General features: G+C 41.0%; 1 protein-coding gene across 4 annotated transcripts in view; it reads right to left on the bottom strand.

Annotated features, from left to right (window-relative positions):
• Positions 1–18,486: 18,486 nt before the first annotated feature.
• The window catches only part of RBPJ (recombination signal binding protein for immunoglobulin kappa J region), a 102,919-nt gene continuing 96,022 nt past the window's right edge, over positions 18,487–25,383 (bottom strand). For 3 of the 4 annotated variants that reach the window (XM_011935634.1, XM_011935635.1, XM_011935636.1), the window contains 4 exons: positions 24,601–24,741; positions 23,411–23,566; positions 22,947–23,050; positions 18,487–22,777 (listed from right to left, as the gene is read on the bottom strand). In XM_011935634.1, coding sequence (XP_011791024.1) covers positions 22,462–22,777; positions 22,947–23,050; positions 23,411–23,566; positions 24,601–24,741 — 717 coding nt within the window. In that variant the 3' untranslated portion in view covers positions 18,487–22,461. The remainder of the gene's footprint in view (positions 22,778–22,946; positions 23,051–23,410; positions 23,567–24,600; positions 24,742–25,383) is intronic. The other variant, XM_011935637.1, reaches the window with a different exon arrangement.

Below are 25,383 nucleotides of genomic sequence, written 5' to 3' on the forward strand. Positions count from 1 at the left end.
TGTATAACCATGGCCATTTTGAAGATATGGAGGATTTCCCTTACTGCTAAAAGTTCCCTGGAGCCCCTTTATAATCAATCCTCTCTTCTCCCCTGTCGCTGAAAACCATTGCTCTGATATCTGTCCCTCAAGTTTTGCCTTTCCTGGGTCATATGATGGAATCAGAGTTCATGGCCTTTTGCGTGTTCATGGCCTTCTTTCACTTAGCACAGTACCCTTGAGATCAGTGCGACTGTTGCATGTCTTAGTCATTTCTTCTTCTAATTGTTGAGTTGCATTACATTGTAGATGCGTTACCACACAGCTGGTGGCTTAAAACAACAGAAATTTATTATCTCACAGTTTTGGAGGCCAGAAGGTGGAAGTCCAGGTGCCAGCTCCAAGAAGTCCAGGGCTGTGCTCTCTCCAGAGGTCCTAGAGGGGATTCCAGTTTCCTGTCTCTTCCAGCTTCTGATGGCTCCAGGAGGCCCTTGGCTTGTGGCTGCACCACTCCAATCTCTGCCTCCATTGTCACATGGTCTTCTCCTCTTCTCCCCTTGTGGGCCTCTTACAAGGACACTTGTCATTGGATCTGGGGCCCACTCAGATAATCCAAGATGGTCTCATCTCAAGAGCCTTAATTACATCTGCAAAGACCCCTTTTCCAAAAAAGGTCACATTTACAGCTTCCAGGAATTAGCACGCAGATATAACTTTGGGGAGAGCTGCCACTCCACCCACTACACACGGATATGACACAGTTTGATTATTCTTTTGCCAGTTGATGGGCATCTGGGTTATTTCCAGTTTGGGGACATTATAAATACAGCTCCTCTAAACATCCACTGTTCTTTGCTGGAACCCATGTTTTCATTTCTCTTGGCTGTGGGATTAGGAGGCATTCCTTCACTCTGTAACATATAAGGAAGGTGCTGCAAAAAAATGGAAGTGAATAGTCGGGCATAGTGGCACACGCCTGTAATCCCAGCTACTCGGGAGGCTGAGGTACAAGTATTGCTTGAACCCGGGAGGTGGAGCTTGCAGTGAGCTGAGATTACACCACTGCACTCCAGCCTGCGCAACAGCAAGGCTCCGTCTCAAAAAAAAAAAAAAGGAAGTGGCCCGTCTCTCTCTGCCCATCCCAAGTGGCCTTGCCCTGGGGCTTTGGTTCCTCAGCTCGTAGCACACTTCTTCCCTACCCTGGCTGCAGGCATGTTCAGGTCCAGTTGCCTGCCCTGCTGCCCCTGCTCCTGCCCACACACTCCTGCACATCCACAGTCTAGCACCGTCCATTTACATAAATGGGCTTCCACAGAGGAAGGCTGGAGCAGGGAATGGAGACAATCTCATTTCCTGGGCCTGCTTCCTCGTGTGCCAGGGTTCTGGCTCAGATGTGGCAGGTTCTTTTTGTCAGAAGCCTTGACTCGTGAGACCTCGGTGGCCTCGGGAAGCAACAGGTACAGGGTATCATGCTGCTGTGTGGGCCTCTGGCAGCCCCCCTGTGACCACAACCAGGCTGACCCAGACAGACTAATGGGAGATTAAACAAAAAAAACAAGGCACGCTGCTGAGATGCAATTTCCTAATCAGCCTGTAACTTGATTATCTCAAAAATACATGAACAATCAATACCGCTAAGCTCAGCATACTCCCCTGCTGAGACAGGGAACTTGAGCCTGGCTTGTGTTTGGCTACCCATGTCCGTCCTGTTGCCTCAAAGGAGTCTTCTGTTTAATGTCAACATTTGCTTTTGTACCTTTTTATGTATTTTCGTTATTTGCTTCTGCTTGTCCTTGCTCTGCGTGAGAAAAACCCAGTGCAGGGGCCCTTCTACTCTAGCTGGTTCCGCATTTGTGAGATCCTGCACACCTGTGTGACCCTCAAACTCTGACTTGTCTCACGCTGATTAGGACACATTCAGGGGAGGAAGGAGTCAGTGAGCTTGTTTTGAAACACGGCTTGCGGATGACGGCACCTGTTCCCCAGGGAAAGCTGCCTCCTAATGGGCAGGTGAGAAGGCTGGTGGTGGGAGGAGGGGCAATAAGCCCTGTTGCATCCTCTATTCCGGTTCCATTATTGACTCAGGGCTCTCAAAATTCTATGTCCTTGACTTTCTGACTGCATCACCAGCAGTAACTCAGCCTGTCTGTGTTGTATATCGTGGAAGGCTCCACTTCACCATCTCCCCCCAGGATTCATTCCCTCTACTAAAAACCCCCCTCCCTAGCCCTTTATGGCTTGAAATGCCTCGGTGTTTTGCAGGGATTCAAATTCCTAGCACAATCTCCCTTGAGCAGAGCGCCTGTTTCTACAGCAGAGGCAGAGAGATCTATCCTAACTTCCTCCCAGCTCAACTTTTATATTCTCGGCTACCCCAGGAGCTTCCTGAATGTTATGCAGCTTAATTCACGATGGGTTCTGGGAGGCTGAGAACAGGGATCATTCACCCTTCTTATTAGAGAATACAGAGGGCCGCTCAGACACGGGTGAAGCCCCCTCACCTCCTCCACCAAGGAATAAGTCTCGGTGGGGTGAAAATTCAGCCGCCTTCCTTTCCATGTGCAGATCTGCCTTCCATCCCAAAACACAGCTGAGTTTCCACACTGCCCATATCAAACCTAGAACTAGCTGAAGGTAAACTTCATGCCAGGTACTTTTCATATTCCATTTTTTATGTTTATCAGCAACCTCAATGAGGCAGACAACATTACCCCACTTTACAGGAGGAAACTGAGGGTTAGAGAAATATAATAAAGTGAGCTGTCCAAAACCACAGAGCTGGGAGTGAGGATGCTTGAATCTGATAAAGTCCAAAGATGTGTGCCTCTCGGGTTCATGTTCCTTTCCCATACCATGCTCCAGCTGCCCCTACAACTCCCCAGCTCTCACATCATTGACATTGTGCCCTTAGTCACATCGTTTATCTTCTCTGTGCCTCAGTTTCCTCATCTATGAAATGGGTATAAGAAGTCCTGCTCTCCGGAGTTGCTGCTAGTTTTAGAAATGTAATCAGGCAGATAACGTATTTAGCACACTTTCTGGTACCTAAGTGTTTAGCAAGTAGTTATGATTATTTTCTAGTAGCAGCATTGAAGCTTTTGATGGTAGTCATAGATCATAGAAACTTCCAGCCAGAAGTCACCTTTGAGCCCATGTATCACAATCTTCCCCTTTACAGAAGAAACAGAGGCCAGAGAGTCTAGCTGACCTTCCTAAGCTTAGGGGGTCAGGGGCTGAAATGCAGGCCTGACTTAGGAAAAATAAAATAAAAATATAAAATATAAATATAAAGTAAAAAATAAAACAAAAAAACTGTTACGCCTGTACCCTGAGCTGCCTAGCTGTATGCTGGGTCGCTTGGTCTTTTTTTTTTTTTTTTTCCTTTTGGTGTATGGGCTGGCGGGCTGGGAGGTGAGGGCAGGAAGATACAAATCACAATTGAAAAGAAAGTGGCAAAGGAAAGGTAGTTACAGGCTAACACCCCTAGACTGCTGGGTCTCTGAATTTGCATCAGCATCACCTGAAACTTCTTAAACAGTTTCTTGGGCTCGAATCCAGACATCCTGAATGAGAAACCCTGGGGGAGGGTAATCTGAATTTTAACCCTCAGGTGATTCTGTTGCAGGGTCAAGTTTGAGAACCATCACCCTAAGGCCAAGGATGGAAAATAATTGGTGTTTTTGTGTAGAGAGTCTCCATCTCACACACCAGGCATCACTGCTCGCAATGCCCTTCAGTTAACCACAGATGCAGCCTCTGAATCCTTCTGTTTTTATTTTATTTTACTTTAAGTTCTGGGATACATGTGCAGAGCGTGCACATTTGTTACATAGGTATACATGTGCCATGGTGGTTTGCTGCACCTATCAACCCATCATTTAGGTTTTAAGCCCCACATGCATTAGGTATTTGTCCTAATGGTCTCCCTCCCCTTGCCTCTGACCCCTGACAGGCCCTGTTGTATGATGTTCCCCACCCTGTGTCCACGTGTTCTCATTATTCAGTTCCCACTTATAAGTAAGAACACGCGATGTTTGGTTTTCTGCTCCTGTGTTAGTTTGCTGAGATGGTCCCTCTTGACACACAGCACTCCTGACGACTATCACCACTATGGGCGACGGGGAGGCACTGGAGCTAGTCATGTGTTAATCCACACAGAGAAAGAGTCACCTCCCTGGACTCAATTGTCCATTTCGGGAGCAGCTCCTGACATTTCTGCAGCCATGTTCGAGCCTAGAACCTGGTACGGATCTGGGCCTGTTTCGAGAACTTTGTTTTCTCAACTGTCCCGTCTCCTTGGGTACTGGGCTTCCCTTGCTAAAGAAGGAGCAAAACTAAAACAAACATGGAATGGAGAGCAGTTCAACTTGGCAAGGCTGGGTTTGATCAGCAGCGGGGCTGTGGACCAGCTCAGAGGCCCTAGGTGAGTCTCCAGCCTCATTCAACTTGTAGTTCCCCCTGTAACGATGAAAACCTGTGAGGTGTAAGGGGAGCAACACAGGCTTTTGGAATCAAATTTCAGCTTCTATCCCAGTTCTGTTGTTTTTGGGCTGTGGAATCTAAGGTAAGTCACTTAAGGGATCATTTTCTTACCTGTACAACAGAAATAATAACACCTGCTTCTCAGAGCTGTTTGGAAGATTAAATATAATATATGTAGAGCCCCAACTCAGTGCCTAGTTTATGGGACAAAAATGATACATTTACTCCAGGAGGAAGCCTCTGTCTTTTGTCCTCCACACCTCAATCAGGATCTTGAGTCAGTGAGTGGAAAAAAAACAAAAAATCAGCTACAGTGGAATATTCATAAAAACAAGAAATAGTAGAAGTTTGAAACATGTACATATTGTTTGATCTTTGATATAGGGCTAAGGCCTTTTCTTTGAGAATGTGCCCAGTAATTTACATTCTCCATGATTTTTCTTGCAAAAATCTCATCCCCAATCTGTGACTTCTGGTTTGGGTTTATTATTTTTTTTTATTTCAATAGCTTTTGGGGTACAAGTCGTTTTTGGTTACATGGATGAATTGTGTAATGGTGAAGTCTGAGATTAGTGCACTAATCACCTGAGTAGTATATATTGTACCCAATATGTAGTTTTTTAGCCCTCACCCTCTTCCTAGCCTTCCTGCTTCTGTCTCCAATGTCCATTTTACCACTCTGTCTGCCTTTGCATACCCATAGCATAGCTCCCACTTACAGGTCAGAACATACAGTATTTGATTTTCCATTCCTGATTTATTTTACTTCAAATAATGGCCTCCATCTCCATCCAAGTTGCTGCAAAAGACATTATTTTACTCTTTTTTATAGCTGAGTAGTAGTCCATGGTGTATATATACCACATAATCCATTCATTGGGCAATGGGCACTTAGATTGGTTCCTTATCTTTGCAACTATGAATTGTGATGTGATAAACATATGTGTGTGGGTGTCTTTTGAATATAATGACTTCTTTTCCTTTGGGTAGATACCCAGTAGTGGGATTGCTGGATCAAATGGTAGTTCTACTTTTCGTTTTTAAAGAAATCTCCACTGTTTTTCATAGAGGCTGCACTAATTTACATTCCCACCAGCAGTGGGTGTTTCCTTTTCACCACATGCACACCAACATCTATGTTTTTTTTTTTTTTTTCTTTCAATTTTTAAAATAATGGTCATTCCGGCTGGGGTAAGGTGGTAACTCACTGTGGTTTCAATGTGCATTTCCCTGAATTTGATGTTGAATATTTTTTCACAGTCATTGGCCATTTGTATTATCTTCTTTTGAGAAATGTCTACTCATGTCATTTGCCCACTTTTTGATGAGATTTCTTTTTCCTGTTCATTTGAGTTCCTTGTAGACTCTGTGTTGGGAATAGGCCCCCAAAATCTGGCCATAAACTGGTCCCAAACTGGCCATAAACAAAATCTCTTCAGCACTGTGACATGTTCGCGATGGCCATGATGTCCACGCTGAAAGGCTGTGGGTTTACGGGAATGAGGGCAAGGAACACCTGGCCCACCCAGGGTGGAAAACCGCTTAAAGCCATGCTTAAACCACAAACAATAGCATGAGCGATCTGTGCCTTAAGGACATGCTCCTGCTGCAGATAACTAGCCAAACCCATCCGTTTATTTTGGCCCATCCCTTTGTTTCCCATAAGGAATACTTTTAGTTAATCTATAATCCATAGAAACAATGCTTATCACTGGCTTGCTGTTAATAAATACGGGGGTAAATCTCTGTTCAAGGGTCTCAGCTCTGAAGGCTGTGAGACCCCTGATTTCCCACTCCACACCTCTGTATTTCTGTGTGTGTGTCTTTAATTTCTCTAGCGCCGCTGGGTTAGGGTCTCCCCAGATGCCCACGCTGGAAGGTTGTGGGTTTACCGGAATGAGGGCAAGGAACACCTGGCCCACCCAGGGTGGAAAACTGCTTAAAGGCATTCTTTGAATGTGTGGTAGAATTCAGCTGTGAATCCATCTGGTCCCGGGCTTTTTTATTGTTGTTGGTAATTTTTTAATTACTGATTCAATCTCACTGCTTGTTATTGGTCTGTTCAGTATTTCTGTTACTTCCAGATTCAATCTAAGTGGGTTGTATGTTTCCAGGAATTTCTCCGTTTTTTTTTTTTTTTGATGTTTTTAGTTTGTATGCATAGAGGTATTCATAGTAGTCTTGAATCATCTTTTGTATTTCTGTGGTGTTGGTTGTAACTTTTCCTTGACATCTGAATTGTATTTGAATCTTCTCTTGGTTAATCTAGCTAATGGTCTATTGACTTTTTTTTTCAAAGAACCAACTTTTCATTTTATTGGTCTTCTGTACTTTGTTGTTTCAGTTTCATGTAGTTCTGCTCTGGTATTGTTATTCCTTCTCTTCTGCTAGCTTTGGTTTGTTCTCATTTCTCTGGGTCCTTGAGGCATGACATTATTAGATTGTCAATTTGTGATCTTTCAGACTTTTTGATGTAGGCATTTCATGCTATAAACTTTCCTCTTAGCACTGCTTTTGCTGTATCCCAGAGGTTTTGATAATTTGTCACTATTATCATTTAATTTTTAAATTTCCATCTTGATTTAATTTTTAACCCAGAAATCATTCCTGAGTAGACTAATTCCCATGTATTTGTGTGGTTTTGAGGATTCCTTTTAGAGTTGATTTTTATTTCACTGTGAGCTGAGAAGATACTTGATATGATTTCTATTTAAAATTTATTGAGACATGTTTTGTGGCATATCATATGGTCTATCTTAGAGAATGTTCCATTTGCTGTTGAGAAGAATGTATATTCTGCAGTTCTTGGATAGAATGTTCTGTACATATCTGTTAGGTCCATTGTTGTAGAATGTAGTTTACGTTCAGTGTTTCTTTTTTGACTTTGTCTCGATGATCTGTCTACTGCTGTCAGTGGAGAGTTGAAGTCTCCCACTATTCATGTGTTGCTGTCTATATCCCTTTTTTTTTTTTTTTTTTTTTTAGGAGACAGAGTTTTGCTCGTTGCCCAGGCTGGAGTGCAATGACTCGATGTCAGTTCACCACAACTTCTGCCTCCTGGGTTCAAGTTATTCTCCTGCCTCAGCTTCTTGAGTAGCTGGGATTACCGGCATGCACCACCACTCCCGGCTCATTTTGTATTTTTAGGTGAGATGGGTTTTTTCCATGTTGGTCAGGCTGGTCTCAAACTCCCAACCTTAGGTGATCCACCTGCCTCAGCCTCCCAAAGTGGTGGGATTACAGGCATGAGCCACATGCCTGGCTGTTTTCTTAGGTCTAGAAGTAATTGTTTTATAAATCTGGGAGCTCTAAAGTTAGGTGCATATATATTTAGGATTGTAATCTATTCTTGTTGGGTTGACCCCTTTATCATTATATAATGACCTTCTTTGTCATATTTTACTTTTTTTGCCTTAAAGTCAGATATGAGGTAAGATATAAAAATAGTTTCTCTTGCTCATCTTTAGTTTCCATTTGCCTGGAATATCTTTTCTCATCCCTTTACCTTGAGTATATAATATACCCTAGGTATTAGGTGACTCTCTTGAACATGGCAGATATTTGATTTGTGATTTTTTTTTTACGCTTTCTGCCAATCTGTATTAAGTGGAGCATTTAGACCATTTACACTCAATGTTAATACTGAGATGTGAGATGCCATTCCAGTCATCGTGTTGTTACCTACTTTGTTTTCCTCATTATGTTATTGTTTTATAGGCCTTGTGAGTTTCATGCTTTCAAGAGGCTCTATTCTGGTGCATATCAACCTTTTGTTTCAAGATTTAGATCTCCATTTAACATTTCTTGTAGGGCTGGCCTGGTAGTGACAAACTCTCTCGGCATTTGCTTGTCTGAAGAAGACCATTTCTCCTTCATGTATGAAATTTAGTTTTGCTGGAGACAAAATTCTTGGCTGACTATTCTGTTTAAGAGGCTAAAAATAGGACCTCAATCCCTTCTGGCATGTAAGGTTTGTGCTGAGAAGTGTGCTAGTAGTCTGATAGGTTCTCTTTTACAGGTTATGTGATACTTTTGTCTCACTGCTCTTAGAATTCTTTCCTTCACATTGACTTTAGATAGTCTGATGACAGCTGGGCACAGTGGCTCACGCCTGAATCCCAGCACTTTGGGAGTCCAAGGCAGGTGGATCACGAGGTCAGGAGACCGAGAGCATCCTGGCTAACATGGTGAAACCCCATCTCTATTAAAAATACAAAAAATTAGCCGGGCGTGGTGGTGGGCACCTGTAGTCCCAGCTACTTGGGAGGCTGAGGTAGGAGAAGGGCATGAACCCAGGAGACAGAGCTTGCAGTGAGCCGAGACTGCACCACCGCAACCAGCCTGGACGACAGAGCGAGACTCCGTCTCAACAACAAAAAAGATAGTCTGCTGAGTATATGTTTTGATGATGTCCTCTGCAATGAATCTCAGGTTTGGGTTTATTTAAAATGTAATTAAGAAGTTCAGAGAAGGGTGTGGTGAGGAGGGCATGAACATACAGTTGCCAACAGAGATTAAGTGAAGGTAACAATGATTCTTTCCTTGACCAAATGCTAGTCAGGCTCCTCTCACCCCTTTCTCCACTAGATCTCAACCTTGGCCTATAAAGATTTGAACACACACGAACACAGTTTCTAACAGCTCAAGATCACATCTCTAGGATGACCACAGCCTCCCTTAAAGTGCCTGCCTGAGAAAACTCAAGGCTTCCAAACAAACTTAGTTTATGCTAGTCAACACCCAAAAATAGGGCCCCATCTCTGTCTCTGTCCAATGCCAGCTGGCAAGCCCAGATGCGTTTCTCATGGACCAATTCTCCCCCAAACCCTCCGTACGTTTTGAAAAAAATGGGAGCCAAAACGAAAAAGGGAGAGCTAAAAGGAAAATTAAAGGAAAACTCTCTGAATATGGGAAGAAAGAGTAAAGAAATAGAAAACAGATGATAAAAGATAAGACAATTAAAGAATTAATCCAGAGTGGTAGGGTTGTCTGACTGGTAGAAATTCTAGAAAGAAAAGACAGAAACAATGGAAGGGAAGAAACTTTCAAAGAAACAACACTAGAAAACTCCACTGAAGTTCACAAGTATCCACTTTGAAAAAGCCCAGTGGAATGTTGAGCACCTGTGTGTGAAAAAAAATACAACAGCACATACATATGAGTGTGAAATTTTAGAAACCGGGGATTTTTTTTTTTTCTTTAAATCCTAAAATCTTCTGGAGAGTAAAAAAACAAATAGAACCAAGTAAGTACACTGTAAGGTAACAGATATAAAGGAAAAAGCCCACAGAACAAATGGTAGTAAAGCAGAGGTCTCTGGAAGGAAGATTTTTAAGATAAAAAAAAAATTAATGATTATTTGATATGTCCAAGTATTTGGAAAATAACTGATAGTAATTTAACCATGAGGGCAGAGATTTTGTAATTTGTTCAGTGCTGATCTCTAGTGCCAGGAACAGTGGATACTGGTGGATACTGGAAACTTAGAATTAATGAAACTGATGGACCATTCAAAAATAAAGAGAGACTAGGTGCATAGAAAACTGAGTAGGGGAAGATGATGAACTAATTAATTCCAAGAAAAACAAACTGTTGTACAAAAAAGAAACACAGTATACTCTACATGTTATTGTATGCTCTCAAGAATGAACCGTAAAACGTAAGCATAATGTAAGCACTCATCAATAATTTAAGTGAAAACTATCTTGTATCTGCAAGTATATTTGGAGGAAAGGAAGAGAGGAATAGCCACAAGGTACAGGCAAGCAAAATCTTCATCGCTCATAGCAGTAAGATGACAGATTTTTTACAATCCCATATTCTTGGGATTTTTACAATCTCAAGAACCTCTTCGATCCTATGTTTCTGTTGTCTCTGTGTTGGATCTCTGGTTTTGGGTAGTTGCTGTCACTTCTAGACACTTCTGTCACTGCCATGTTCTAGGGTATGTTGTTCTTTATCAAACTTCTGAATTAAAGCAGGGATCTGGCTTGTCAAGATAGATTGGCCACACCATCCTGGAAACAGTCATCCATTTGGCAAATATTTATTGAGCATCTAACATGTGCTAGGCACTGTGCTAGGGTCTGGGGACACAGTCAAGAACAAAGTCCCTAGTCTCAAGGAGTTTTCATGCTGGTAGGAGGACGCAGAAATAAACAAGTGGCCAAGCGATTCCACAAAATGTCAAGTGATAAGTGCTGTGAAGAAAAACAAAGCAGGTCAAGGGTAAATTAAATGATGGGAGTAGAAATATAATTTTGCACATCTATGTAAACAACCTTCAGGAAGGACAGATGAAAAAGTGTTCCAGGCATAAGGTACATCAAGTGCTAAGGCCTTGAGGTGAGAGAGTTTAATGAGTTAAATCAGTGTGTTGGCAGTACAGTGAACCCAGGGAAGGGGGCAAAAGAGGAGGACTGAGAAGTAGGAAGGCAGAGGTAAGAGGCATGAGGATGATCTTGGTGAGCAAGACAGAAAGTCTATAGAGGCCTTTATGCAGCAAAGGGACATATTTTCAGATAATTGGTCTGAATAGACTAAGATGGGAAGAGATGAAGTTGCAGGAGCAGTTTTGGACCAGTGCCAGTTAGCAAGCCCAGATGGGTTTCTCATGGACCAATTCTCCCATCTTAGCAACTATTCAGACCAATTCTCTGAAAATTCTTAGAAAGATACTGTAATAATCAATGTGAGATCACGGTGGCTTGGCCCACAGTGGTAATGGTGGAGGTGATGAGAAGTAGCTGGGGTCTGTTTTGAAGGACTCAATGGCTGGATGTGGGATATGAGAGAGAGAACCAAATCAAGGCTGCCTTCATAGTTCTCCTCTGAACAACTGGAAGAATGAGGCATTATTTACCCAAGGGGAAGGCTGGCTGGGTATGTGGGATTAGGTGGAGGCAAGGGGAAGAAAATAATGAGTTAGTTTTAGATTGGAATGCCTATAGCCTTCAGATGTCAAACAAGCAGTTATATCTACATTTCTGGAGTTCAAGTGAGAAGTCTGGGCAGGAACTATGAATTGTGAAGTCATTTCCATATAGCTGGTGTTTCAATGTGAGACGGGGAGAGGTCGCCATGGGAGGGGCACAGTTGGGAAGCACCATCGCTTTGGTGATTTTGTTATTAGGTTAAAGGAAGTAGGTAGGACTTCCCAGTAACTGGAAGGATAGATGGTCCATTTCCTAATTCATTTTAGATAATTTCTGTCTATATGGAAAGGGGGTGGGATTTGTAATACTTTCAGAGAAGAAAATCACATAGCATTATTTTGTGTTTACAGAAGTCAGGGGATGGGACTTTGTTGTGGAACTGCCCAAGATGCAGAGGTTGGGGAGGTGAGAAGCAACCAGCAAGGCGGACTGAGAAAGAGCAGCCTGAAAGATTGGTGTCCAGGAAGCCAAGTGAAGAGAGTTTCAAACATGAGAGAGTGATCAGCTGTGTCCAGTGAGTTAAAGCCTAGGATGTGCAATATTTCAGGCAACACTATAACGAAGTGACCTGCACCTAGTTAACAAAATGTGAGTTTGCATTTTTTTTATATCTCAGAAAACAAAGTATTTCATATGCCCTAACATGCTACTTTCAATCTTTTAAAATATCTCCATGTTTATTACAAATGTTAAAACACAAAAAACAAAAGCAAAGCCCCAAGTTTGCCTGGGCTCTGGCACCTACAAAGTCGTCTTTCTCTCCACTTGTCCACGATGTGTCAAACTCCAGTAACTGTGCCCGAAGCTCTGCTCTTTGCACACCTTTGGCTGGTGTTCAAATCACATGACAGAAAATGTTAAGCATCACATTCCAAAAAGAGACTCCTTGGTTTTGTTGAAACATTTTCAGAGAAGGAGATTCGCAGTGTGTAGTGGTAGTGGGGATGCACACTCACACACGTGTGTGTTCCAGCTCTCATTAGTGAGAGGAGTGCACATCTCAATTCTCTTCTGACAGTCCGTCTTTGGGACCTCCACATTTCTGGGATCTCTCCCTCTACTTTGCTTCTCTCTGTTCACCTTGCATCTACAATCCCCTCCCTAGAAGGCACCCGTGTCTTTGTTGGTGTCATTTAGATCTCAAATCACCGTGTGAAAAAGAAAGTACGGCCCTTCCAGAGCCAGGCCACAGGAAGGCTTCTCTGTAGATATGCCTGGCCAGACTGAGGAGACACAGCTATGAGGATTGTCTCTCTGTGAATCTCAGCACAGATGCCTCTTTAGGTTTTTGAGATAATTTAGCCTCTCTGAATTTGCAGAACTGCTCTCATGAGTAGGGGAACCCAATTAAAACTGAGGTGTTTCTTTCCCCCCAAACCAAAGGTTTTTTAAACTCGGGAGTTGCCCAACAGTCCTCTAACTTCTGCATACAGCAACTTCACCTGGGATGTCAAAAGGCTCTGAGGTTTACGTGCGCGGTTAGGTAATGCAGGTCTCTGTATCGTGACTACAGTTGCATGTGAACATTTTGGCTTTTGGACGGGACACATTATCACATTATCTGACTAGCCCACTTGTAATTTGTTATATGGGCCTTCTCAGGTATAAGGAGAAATTTTAACTATGTTTTTTTTTAAAATGACTGTCAACAGGTATTTGGAAAACAGTAACAATCACTAAAAATAATTACTTTCATGGAGCAAAGCCGCTCTTTCACTTCTTGTCAATCACTCTCACTTCTGTCTGGGGCATACTAAGCTCCTTTTGACCAGCAGCATCGGTGTCACCTGGGAGCTTGCTGGAAAATGCAGAATTTTGGGAGTCACACTGAAGACCTGAGAGTCAGACTCGGTATCTCACACCCTCCCCTGGGGCTCCTCTCTTCTCCCTATAACCCTCCCTTAGTGATCTCATCAGGATGATGCTTTCAAATATCATGTCCAAGTGACTGACTCCTAAATGTTCCCATCCAGCACAGACGTCGCCCCAAACTCCAGACATGGAGATCCAACTGCCTACTTGTCATTTTAACAGGCATCTACTTGAAGTCTAACAGGCATCTCAAAATGAGCATAGCGAAAACTCTTGATTTCCTCTCCCACCGCCCAGCTTGCTCCTCCTTCCACCTACCTCCCGCTTCAGACTTCCCTGCTACTCATCTAGTTGCATTCTGTGGTGGACACAGGTCACTCCTGAATCAAACCAAGGAGTGACAGTGAGGCTCCTTCCTCAGCCCATCTGCGAGTTCCCTTGCCTTTCGTCAGCCTGGCTCCTCTGTCCCTGCCTCTAACTTGTCTGACTCTGCTCTAAGGTGGGGTTCTCTATCAGGAAACTCCTTGGAGATCCTGTAAGTAGCGCCTTCTTGGCACAGAGGAATCCCAGAGTCACAGTTGGCTGTGTCAGTGTCTGGTGGGCTTTCCTTTTCTCTTACTCCTCTCTTGATCCCTACAGTTCACAGGGGTCATTCTACCCTGATGAACGGTATACCCAGGGGTTAGTTACCTCAGGGTGGCTGAAACACACCCAGAGAAAGACAGCTGGGCCAAACTTAAGTTACTTAACCAGCTTCACCTTATTGTGATGTGTGCACAGCACCCCCACTGCAATAAACAGTGACATCAGAGGTATGCTGCACATCACGTATCAATTCCTTTAGGACATAATTCTAGCCCTGGATGCTGCTAAGGTCCTTTGATGGTCAGATTCTACCTATCTCTGAGCCCTCTGATAGGTAAACATGCATCCATACTGTTTCTTGCCTCTCTCCACTAGAAGGAAAGCTCCATGTAGCAGGCCTTTATTTATTGCCACATCCACAGTTTCTGGCTGTGGAGGAGCTAAATTAACTAATTCAGCAAAGAGTTATTAATACCTTGTCAAAGACAGAGGCTAACAGGCCAGGCGTGGTGGCTCACACCTATAATCCCAGCACTTTGGGAGACCGAGGTATGCAGATTGCTTGAGCCCAGGAGTTCAAGACCAGCCTGGGCAACATGGAGAAACCCCATCTCTACAAAAGATACAAAACAATTAGTCAGGTATGGTGAGGCACACCTGTGGTCCCAGCTATTCAGGTAGGAGAGGTGGGAGGGTCTCTTGGGCCCAGGAGGTTGAGCCTGCAGTGAGCCATGTTTGTGCCAGATGTGTACTCTAGCCTGGGCAAGGAGCAAGACCCTGTCTCAAAACAACAAAGAAAAGGCTGAGTGCAGTGGCTCATGCCTATAGTCCCGGCACTTTGGGAGTCCAAGGCAGGCAGATCACCTGAGGTCAGGAGTTCGAGACCAGCCTGGTCAACATGGCAAAACCCTATCTCTACTAAAAAAATTACAAAAATTAGCCAGGCGTGGTGGCACATACGTGTAATTCCCCAGCTCTTGGGATGCTGAGGCAGAAGAATCACTTGAACCTGGGGGGCAGAGGTTGCAGTGAGCCGCGATTATGCCACTGTACTCCAACCTGGGTGACAGGGTGAGACTATGTCTCAAAAACAACAACAACAAAAAGGCAGAGGCCAAGTATCTTAGCATATGTCAATGGAAGGTTCCTCCATGAGGAAGGAAAGACAGTGGAGTCTCAGAAGGAAGTGGCGCTGGGAATGCTCCCACTCCTTGCGGAGCGTCTCCTTCATTCTCCTCCTCGCAAATCAGTTCACTTTTATCCTCCGTTCACATGGCCAAACAAGACCAATGGGAGCTTGCAAGTTTGTTCTCTGCCCAGTGGCCAGCGGAGCCTGCCAGAAGTCTCTCAGCAACACGGAGTCTATCAGTCACAGTGCGAAGAAAAGCAGCAACGCCTGCCAGTGGAAGGGACATTTCTAGAGATGACTGCAAGCTAAAGATGGGAGGGGCTTTGTGCCTCAGGACCTGGGCATCCTTTCCAAAAGCTTCCCAGTGTATTATTAGCTAATCAGAATTTGAGGAGTAAGAAATACTTCATATAAAGCCCTTAGCAAATAGAAGATAGTTTATTATTGAACTTATTGCTTGTAGTCCTCTAGAACAGCTGTCTGGCATCTCTTCTCCTATTCTAGCAACCTCCAGGCCTCTCACCAGAGAAACTAAACAGCCTCTAGAGGTTCCTTTTAACTGATGCTTCAAAGTGTACAGGGAGAGGTAAGTGACCCAGGCTCGCATGACCAGTTATTCTCACCTGCAAAATGGAATCCTGATCAGGTATTTAAAGATAGAAAAGAGGGAACGCATTCCAGTCCCGTAGATAAGCCACTCCTATGATAAAAGATTTCCAAACTGCAGGACAAAACTAAGATGGAAAATATTTTGAAGTGTCCAATAACAGCTATCATAGTGAAGGTCTACATTTTTAAACCTCTGAAGTATTAAATGCGAAACAACCATTATCACTGTTTTCTTGAAAGAACAAGCAAAAACCAGGCCTCAGCACTGAGCTCCTGTTGCTCCTGGAAAAACCAAGACAAAATGATCTCTAAACCTGAGGACAGCCAAAGCAGATACTTGCACGTTGAAGCTAAACTAGGGCTGGGTGGGCAGGACAGAAAGGAGCTTTTTGTGTCGTCTCCTAACTATGCATCATTTCCCCCCACTTAAATGAAACAAATTAGCAATGGTGAGCTGCAGAATCAGCCACCAGATGATAATCAATGGCAGGATGGTGTTTATGATTTGAGCATAAATCTCTGCCACGATTTCCTACTCTGGTCCTCTGAGTTTGGGTCTTCCTAAAGCCAATGTGAGGTCCAGAAACATGAGGTCTAACCTGAAGTTAGAAATGACTATTAGCTCTATTTATAGATGAAGACCCATTACCTTCAAGATGAAAAAATGCTTTAAGACAGGAGTGTCCAATCTTTAGGCTTCCCTGGACCACACTGCAAGAATTGTCTTGGGCCATACACAGAATACATTAATGCTAATGATAGTTCAAAAAAAAAAAATCGCAAAAAAATCTCAAGTTTTAATAAAGTTGACAAATTTGTGTTGGGCCACATTCAAAGCCATCCTGGGCCGCGGGTTGGACAAGCTTGCTTTAAGGTATCCATGATCACTCTCCCTAGCTTTGTGTAATCTAGCGCATATTCAAGTGTGAGGCTTGGCCAGGGGAACTAAGAATGTTAGCAAAGGGGTCATATTTTTTCCCCCAGACTTTTCCTTGTATCATCTAAATATAAATATCTGACCACCACAATAAGAACTCAGTCATGAAGGTTTAATGAGCAGAAGAAAACCAGAAGCCCTGATTTTTGAGTTGTGTGGTGAGGAAGAATAAAGGGGAGGGCAGCCTAGAAGGGAGGAAAAAGTGCTGGGAGAAAAGAAAAGCTGCCAGAGCCAGCTCCAGGCTACTACAGGAGTAACCTAGTCACACTCCTTACTCCTTTATATGATGAAGGTGGGGGAGTGTTTCTAGATAGTCTGAAATGCAAGTAAATATGAGCACCCCGCCTCTGCCCAGCACCGGTAAAAATTATCAAACAGGTAAAGAAGCAAGAAACTGACTGACCTATATGCTCACATGCACTGAATGACAGGACAGTGGACTGGAAGGAGATGAAAAGCTTAATGATAGACACACCTACACCTCATACTTACCTTTTTAAAAAATTTCCACAGAACATCAGAATTTAAAGCACCTCCCTCAAAGCAAAACAGCATGTAAATTCCAATAGTTATAAAATAACCCATTTGCATTTAGTATGCTTCTTACAAGAAACTAGTTACAACCTTTTCACTTTTCTGTATTAAAGAGTATTTACCTGCATTTTCTATAAAACAAGATTAGTCCTGAGTTCTATACAGGTGAACATTACAGCTTCACCTAACTCTGTTGAATACCTATGTGCCAGGCATATGGACAGCCTTACTCTGAACACAAAGAACCATGGGTATAACCATCCAGTCTTATAGGTCCTTACAGGGCTTTAGGCTTACAGCTCGACCTCTTTGATGAAATGGTCTCATTTGTACTTTATATACAACAGTTTCATCTGTCTTCCTTAAATGTTTTCTAGTATCAAACTTTCTGTTAGGGTTTCCTTTTTAGTGTATCTTTCCAGTTTGTTGCTGCTGTTGTTATTTTAGAGGGGCAACTTCATTCTGCCCCGACTCACTAGATTTGGAAACTAAATTGGCTTGCACATCATCATAACTGGTGGCCATCTAGGGGTTCAATGACCCCAAAAAACCAATATATTTAATGTTATTTTTTTGTAAGATTAAAGTAACCATGCAGTATTCACAGCAAGAAATACAAGATTATTCTAAATTCTAAATCAAGTGACTATCAATCTCAACCTCTGGAGGCCTCACAATTCAAACCCCAACTAAATGTTTGTTTCTAACTTAACAATGAGTATATAGCAAGACGTCTTTTGCAAAATCCTCATAACTTAGATTCTTTCTTTGGGCAGGTGAATAACAACTGAATTTGCTATGATTTAAAAATTATGGGCTGGGCATAGTGGCTCATGCCTGTAATCCCAGCACTTTGGGAGGCAGGCGGATCACCTGAGGTCAGGAGTTCAAGACTAGCCTGGTCAACATGGTGAAACCCTGTCTCTACTAAAAATACAAAAATTAGCCAGCTGCAGTGACGCATGCTTGTAATCCCACCTCCTGGGGTGGTTGAGGCAGAAGAATCACTTGAACTCGGGAGGCAGAGGTTGCAGTGAGCCAAGACTGTGCCACTGCACTCCAGCTCAGGGGCGACAGAGCAAGACTCCGTCCAAAAAAAAAAAAAAAAACTTTACGTAACTTCCCCATTTACCTTTGTTTCATATTAAAGAATACTATCCCCACTTCTAGGACCCCCTCCCCATCCCCCAAAAGACAAACTATTATGTGTTCCTTCCTATACCAGACAAAATGACCATCTTATATTGGAAAAGCAAGTTATTGCTAAGTAATATTCTCCAATTTTGTTGAAATCAGCTTTAAATGATTCTGATTCGAGAGAGATGCCCCTTGAGTGACAAAGCCCATTTCACCATTTACATGGGGGAAAAAATCTCTTTAAAGCACTACATAGTTAAAAACATTGACATGGAAATTAAATTAGTAGAGCTATCACTTTGATGTGATATACATGGTAAGATTGTAAATACACCAACTATAATATAGAATTTAATTTTATCTTTATGAAGTATTCTGAAATCAAAGACGATAATACATGCATCAGGCACATTCAACAGAAGACTTTTACAATGGTTTACATTTCCTTTTTATTTATTCCTTGAAACTGCTCATATTGAAAGTTTTTCATGGATGAAATATGGAACTGAGCAGATTCTTTTTTTTCTACAAAATTATGGTATAAACTTGCTCGATTTTCTATCTTATTGCTAATAAACCTTACAGGCGCACAGTTTGTAAGATAAACCCCTTAAGGACTGAATGCGTAGAGCATGCTGCAAGGTACAAGAAATAAGCTAAAAATGAGCATATAAACCTACATCTGGACCAACACAGTACTGAATGCTGGCAAACATTTATCACGACACAGGGGGAAATTAACAAAAGGAGATACATTTCAGTCCTGAAAGGGTTAAACAGAAAACCTAATATATTATTGTTTCTAACCATCCATCTCACATTGCAGTGCTTGAAAACAAAGTGTAAGTCTGGCACAGAAAATTACACACATTTGTTCAGTACTCATCAGAAACACAGCTGCTTTTGAAATCAAAGTAACTTGGTTACTAACTGAACAGCATTTTGTTTCAAAAGGAACCTCCTCCCCAGTGGATTTTCTGGTTAGCATGACTAGTTAGGTTAGTTCTCAAAAACAGCATTGGAAGTTTTTTGTGAAAGCACAGATGGTGGTACCACTTTCATTGAAAACAATAAAACAAAAAAAACTAACCAGTTATGATTGCGGATAAGTCTGTGCAGTAAAAGTGACAAACATTTCACGATTAAGTCATGTATAAGGATGCCTTTAATTGCCACAGTTTAAAGAAATGAGCAGCAAATTTAGATAGTATACTAGTGTTCAACTCTGAAATCACTCAAAATAAAAGGGCATTTTTAAAGCTTTTAGCTTGCCTTCTCAATCTATGTGATAAATTAAATGGAACAAATAAAACATATTGGATCAGAGACTCAGCTTCTATGTGTATGTTTAGAAATTACATAAAGTCATAAGAGCATAAGATACATTTCTAAAACAGAATTTTTAAAAATTCAAACATACTATAACTGAAGCACTCACCATTCTAAGAAGAGAGTCTTTCTGCGGGTAAATGATCAGCATGTCTAATAATGCCATCACTGGAGGAGGGGACACAGTCTACTATAACCAGAGGACAAGGTTCCTATAAATTACATACTGAAAATGATTCACAAAACCATGAAAGAAAAAATTGAAGCAGCTGACAAAAGAACTACTGATAAACAATAAGCTACAATGGACAAATCATTTCACTTTTTAGTCTGTGGTATAAGAATGGCCAAAAATAGGTGGGGAAAAATGCCTGTATAAGTAGATTCTTGGACTTTTCAAAAAAAGAGAGAGAGAGAGAGAAAAGGGTTTACAGTATAATATTTCAATTATCTTATGTAAAGAAACAATCAAAACAAACGTTTGTTAAAAAAGCACAAGTTCATTTTAACAAAGTCATGAACTTGAAAAATTATTTTTAAGCTACAAAAATGGGTAAGGAATAGTTTGTTCTTCAAAAGTATCTCTTTTGTTATTGGTTAATTTAATATGATTCCTTAACTAAATACCAAACCTAGGAAGTGGAGGAAACTTGTGGCCGTTAAAGCAAAGCAGCACTAGGAACATGTCCATGCTCTGAACAAAAGCACTGTGTAATGACTCCTGCCATGACTCCACAGAGAGGAATAACTACTCCTCAGAAATAAGCGGTCTGTAAGAAAGAGACGGTGAACAGTTACAACAAAGAAAGATAAGGCCACAATGAGTTCTGCCCTTGATCACTGAAACAGATTTAAGGTGTGAGGCAGGATTAGCTTATAAGAGAGAAGTGAGTGACTGGAGCAGATTTGAAGAAAAAAGGCGATACAGAATAAAATGCAGCCTGGGGGTGATTAAAAAGGCTTGCAGTAAGAGAAAACTGCAATAACTGATTTAATCACCTAACGTGCTTTACAAATGACTTTCCCCTTGAAAACCGAGGAAAAGGCGATTTAAAGATGTTAGGAAGAATATTTACAGTGGCATAGTCTGAGTACAGAGTGAGTGATGAAGACAGCGAAGCTGAAAAAAAAACGCTACTAATAATAATTTCTAAAAAGTCTATTAATGGAAACTTTTTCAAAACAGCCCAGGACACCAGAAAGACAATGTTCTGTAGGGAAACACTGTAGGAAGTTACAGTTTTGCATTCATAAAGTACTGTGGCTCCTGTTTTATGGGACAGTAAAAGCTTACCACAATCTAGAGGTAGTTTTTACTCTAAGAGGGATGATTGTATTACTAGACTGTGTCGTATAACATTACACACGTGGTTCCTGTACTAAATGTAGCCCAATGAGTCTGCTGCAATTTCGAAGAAACCAAACAAAAGCATAACCAAAGTTCAGGAATGAAAGCAAGGTAAAACTGGCGGGTTTAGCAGGCAAGGCCAACATACAACCCTGAACGCAACCAAATCTCAACTGAAAAGAAAAGAAATATTTTCTGAGTTAGGAGACGTTTGTGGAGATGCTCAGTACTGGAAAAGAGAAAACAAACAAAAAAGGCAGAGAAAAAAATGAAAACATAAGTTACATTTGCATTTTATAATCTTACAACTATCTGTTTCTAAAGTACTGTCTTCCAGCTATTTTAGTTGATCATCTAATAAAAGCATCTTATGTTTTAAGATTACAATGATGTTCTGGCTAGCTACCCCTTCCAACCCCCCCAAAAAAGTAAAGATAATAAAACATGCTTTTGCTGACATTTTCCTCATTCTACCATAAGGGCACCATCTACCAACTGGTAGCAAATACTTCCCATATATTTTGCCACTTGCCAACAAGGCAGAAAATACCCTGCTGAATGAAATCACTGGGAACATTCCAAGTTCAAAATAAAATGTTTAACTTACACATAATACAAGTTATGTACAAGATTAGGAGGGGGGAAAAACCTGAACAAATCCTGGAACACACATTATGTATTTACGTTATGGGAAAAGGGGAGATGTGAACACTTCAAATATCAACATGTTCTGTGCCATTAACTCATTAATGGCTAAATGGCCACACCAAATTGCATGTGAATGTTAGAACCTCTCAGATAACCACTGTAAGTTCATTTAAAAAAAAAAAAAAAAAAAGGAAAACACAGAAATTACTACCAACAGTGTCTGAGAAGAGAGACTAAGTTAACATACATTGCATGTATTGCAGGCAAGGCAGAGGCATTTTTTTTAAAGCTTTTGCACAGACTTCATATAATCTTAAAAAAAAATACATAGGCCTTTACAAGATTTGACTTGCTGAAATCCAAACAATTTTGACTCACGAAAAGTCATAAGACTTCAGCTGAAAATAAAAGAAAAAAGTTCCAGCCTAGACCAAAAAAAAAAACCTGGAAGAGTATGACAATTAGATTAAACAAGCACGGTCAGGCTTGGAACCTGAATGTATTTTAGAGCAAAAGCTCAAAGGTAGGTGGGGAAGAGAACAACCTATTTGGTAACAAGGTGTACTATAATACCGTGATATAAAAAAAGGTATGGTGAAAATGTACCTTTTACTAAAGCTTATACAATATACAAGTTCCTTGGTCCATAAAAACTGTGTTAGATTTGTGTCTTCTAGTTTGTTCAACTTGTATTCCAGCCACATTATTTACTTCTTGCCCATTTAAACAAAACCAAACAAAAACCAACCAACCAACCAACCAAACAGCTGAAAAACTTGATTTCCAATAGTTTGTACATTTTGACTTTTTTTTTTTTTTTTTTACTGTGGCTTCTGCATTTCAAATCAGCACTTGCAGAGAGATAACGGGGTTTTTGAATAGTATCACCTGGTATGAAAAGTTTTCCCAAGAAACCACAAAAGATTGTTCATTTTTTCTCCTTTTTTGACTTTTTGCCACACTCAAGTCAGTTTAAGTCCTAGCAAAAAGACGGTAGTTAGGATACCACGGTGGCTGTAGATGATGTGACACTGGTTGAATTTGTGCTGGTGTTTGTGTAACTTCCCTCGCTGTTTGTGTTTGATTCATTAGGGGGCACCTGGCTTGAATTGGCTCGAAGGATTGCTCCTGCTGCACTGCAATGTGGCCGTGGCCCTGGTTCTGGTGTGTAGGTAAAGGTAAGGCTGGTGGAATAAATGATTCCATCATTTCGGACCAAAGTTACTGGAACCTGGACTGGTTGCCGGACCCATCTCCAACCTTCTCGGAATGCAGAAATGTCTGGGACGACGCAGAGCATACTCTCTCCACACCTGAGGAGGAAATATAAATCACTTTAAAAGCACTTTAAAAAGCAAAGTATATGTTAAAAATGAGACTTAAGACAAGGTTGTTTAATACATTACAATCAATGCCAGGAAAGAATCTCCTGTACCCACACCCCTCACAACCTCTGGATGACGAAAAAGTTTTATCAAGTACCTGTACATAGTTTCAGCTTCTACATCCCCAAACCACACTCGTAAATTTGGAGTGAAATTCTGTCCTGTAAGTTCAAGCATTGCTACGTCCCCACCGCCATTCAACTGCAATTCACAGAAAATCACAACACTGAGAAAACTTTTCATTTTTCATTAAAGTACACAAATTAGATTCTCATTCAACTTTCATTTGTTTAAAAAAAGGGCAATTAAAATGTTTTTTATTACAAAGCTAGCTAAAAACATTTCAAGATAACACACAAGTTTATTTAAATTTAAATTTTCTGGCAAGTACGCTCCTCCTAATTTTGTTTTTTTTTTTTAAATCAACAAATGGTGAATATAAAAACCCCCAAATCACACAACTGGAGAAAAATCAAAACTCCCATGAAATGAAATGATGCCAAGTCAGAGCTGAGAGTAGCTGCAAAGAGCTAAAGGCCAACTTGGACTAGGTAGTCTCACCTGAAGGCTCTCTACGACAGGCACAGGCGTGACTGGGGCAAGGACAGGGCCCATTCCCTCGTAAAATGTATACTCTGCCTTATCTGTGCTAATGATTGTCCAGGAAGCGCCATCATTTATCATCTCTTTATTTGGTTCTTTTGGACATGGAGTGGCCTAATAAAGAAAGAAGTTTAGAAACTAAGTTTTATACAGTTTGTATTAAGAGTATAAGAAAATTTTACCAAAGTAATCCTCAGACAAGAGTTAAGAAGAGAATTCAGTAAAAACTTATAAACTTTCTAAAGCATGGTGCTTTGCCCATCCCTACATAAACACAAACAGAATACTAATACAGAAACCCCATAGACAGCAGTTTTTCTTATAATACAAACTATTTCAGTGACATATTAAATAATAATAACTTTCAGAGCAACCATGAGTACACCAATGCAGGTACAAAGTTCATTAATAGCAGATTAATATCTGTGATGTAAATGGCTGTTTAAAACTCTTCGGGGACTCCTAAGAAAGAGAATGGGGGTCCTCATGCTTAGGCAACAGCTAGAAGCTTATGCACGTTCCATAGGAGGGAATCAAGATGGGAAGGCAAAGCACCTACCCCTTCCTTAACACACCTAGACCAGGGACTCAGCATGCCCATCAGTGTGTGTGTGGCCATCTCTCTGGAAAGGAGTTTCACATGAAACTTTAACTATCTTATTAAATCATCTGCCCATGTCATAACCTCATGAAAGTCTTCTGAGTAAATGTAAAACATTAGCTTTTAAAGCATGTCATCATTACTATCTTGGGAAACCACGATGTAAATCTGATGAGATTTTGAGCCTTCACCCAGAAAAATGCTTCATTTATACAATGTTTGCACACAATTTCAGAGGATTCAGTGAGCACTGAAAATCTATTCTTGGATATCCTGAGGGGCTCTTTGTTCTTCAATTAAGAACCCTAGAACTAGATGTTAACTGTTTCTCTGAGAATGTTTTCATAATTTTGAGTTCTTCCTTGAGGAAGGATGGCTTGCATGTCTGAGGATTGTGTGTTAAGGATGCTCATACCTGAAATCCCTATCTGTGTATAGCTTCATGTATTTATATATAATTAACAGCAAATGAAAATTTCATATTTTTGCAAGCTGCTAACCTCATAGTTTGTATATTTTAGATTTCACCAGTAATTTAAAAACATACCTGAAATTGAATTATTCTTTCTTGAGAAAGGCACAAGTACATTCTTTCTGTATCCTTAAGGTAAAATGCACATTTATGGAGTTGTGACACAGGATCATCTGCATCCAATAATGCGGTCTGCTTATCAACTTTCCTAATTATCTATATTTAACAATTAAGAAATAAAAGGTCATCAACACATGGAAAGGATTTTCCTTGTGTACAACATCAAAAGTACATAGAAATTATATACTGTATAATAATACATCACAGTTATTTGTCATATGCCTACATATATAAAAACATTCACAAACAAAAAGACTAGGAATAAAAAACACTTTTAGATTGCAAGCAGGTCAGAATATAGAAATTGTTACCCTCTTCCCTGAACATCTAAAAAAAAAAAAATCAGGCAGGCAGGCACTTGTTTTCTAGGTCAGTACTTTTCAAACATTAATGCACACTGAAATGAGCTGGGGTTCTTGTGAAAAACACAGGTTCTGATCTAGCAGGACCCTTGTGGGGCCTGATATTCTGCATTTCTAACAAAATCCCAGGCGATGTTAATACTGCTGGCCTACAGACCATATTTTGAATAGCAAGTTCTGATGATATTTTCCAATAATATGCATAAAATGACAAATATTCCAACATCAAACAGAAAAATCTCTAGAAGGCTACTGTCAGTGCAAATATCTTATATCCATTATCCAAAACTTACATATTTAAAAACATAACAAAATTAAACTCATTTTATAGATTACAAAATGCGCTTAGAAAGGTCAGATAAATTGCTAAAAATTA

Source organism: Colobus angolensis, unplaced genomic scaffold, assembly GCF_000951035.1.
Source record: "Colobus angolensis palliatus isolate OR3802 unplaced genomic scaffold, Cang.pa_1.0 Scaffold146, whole genome shotgun sequence".
In the NCBI taxonomy this organism is placed as follows: Eukaryota; Metazoa; Chordata; class Mammalia; order Primates; family Cercopithecidae; genus Colobus; species Colobus angolensis.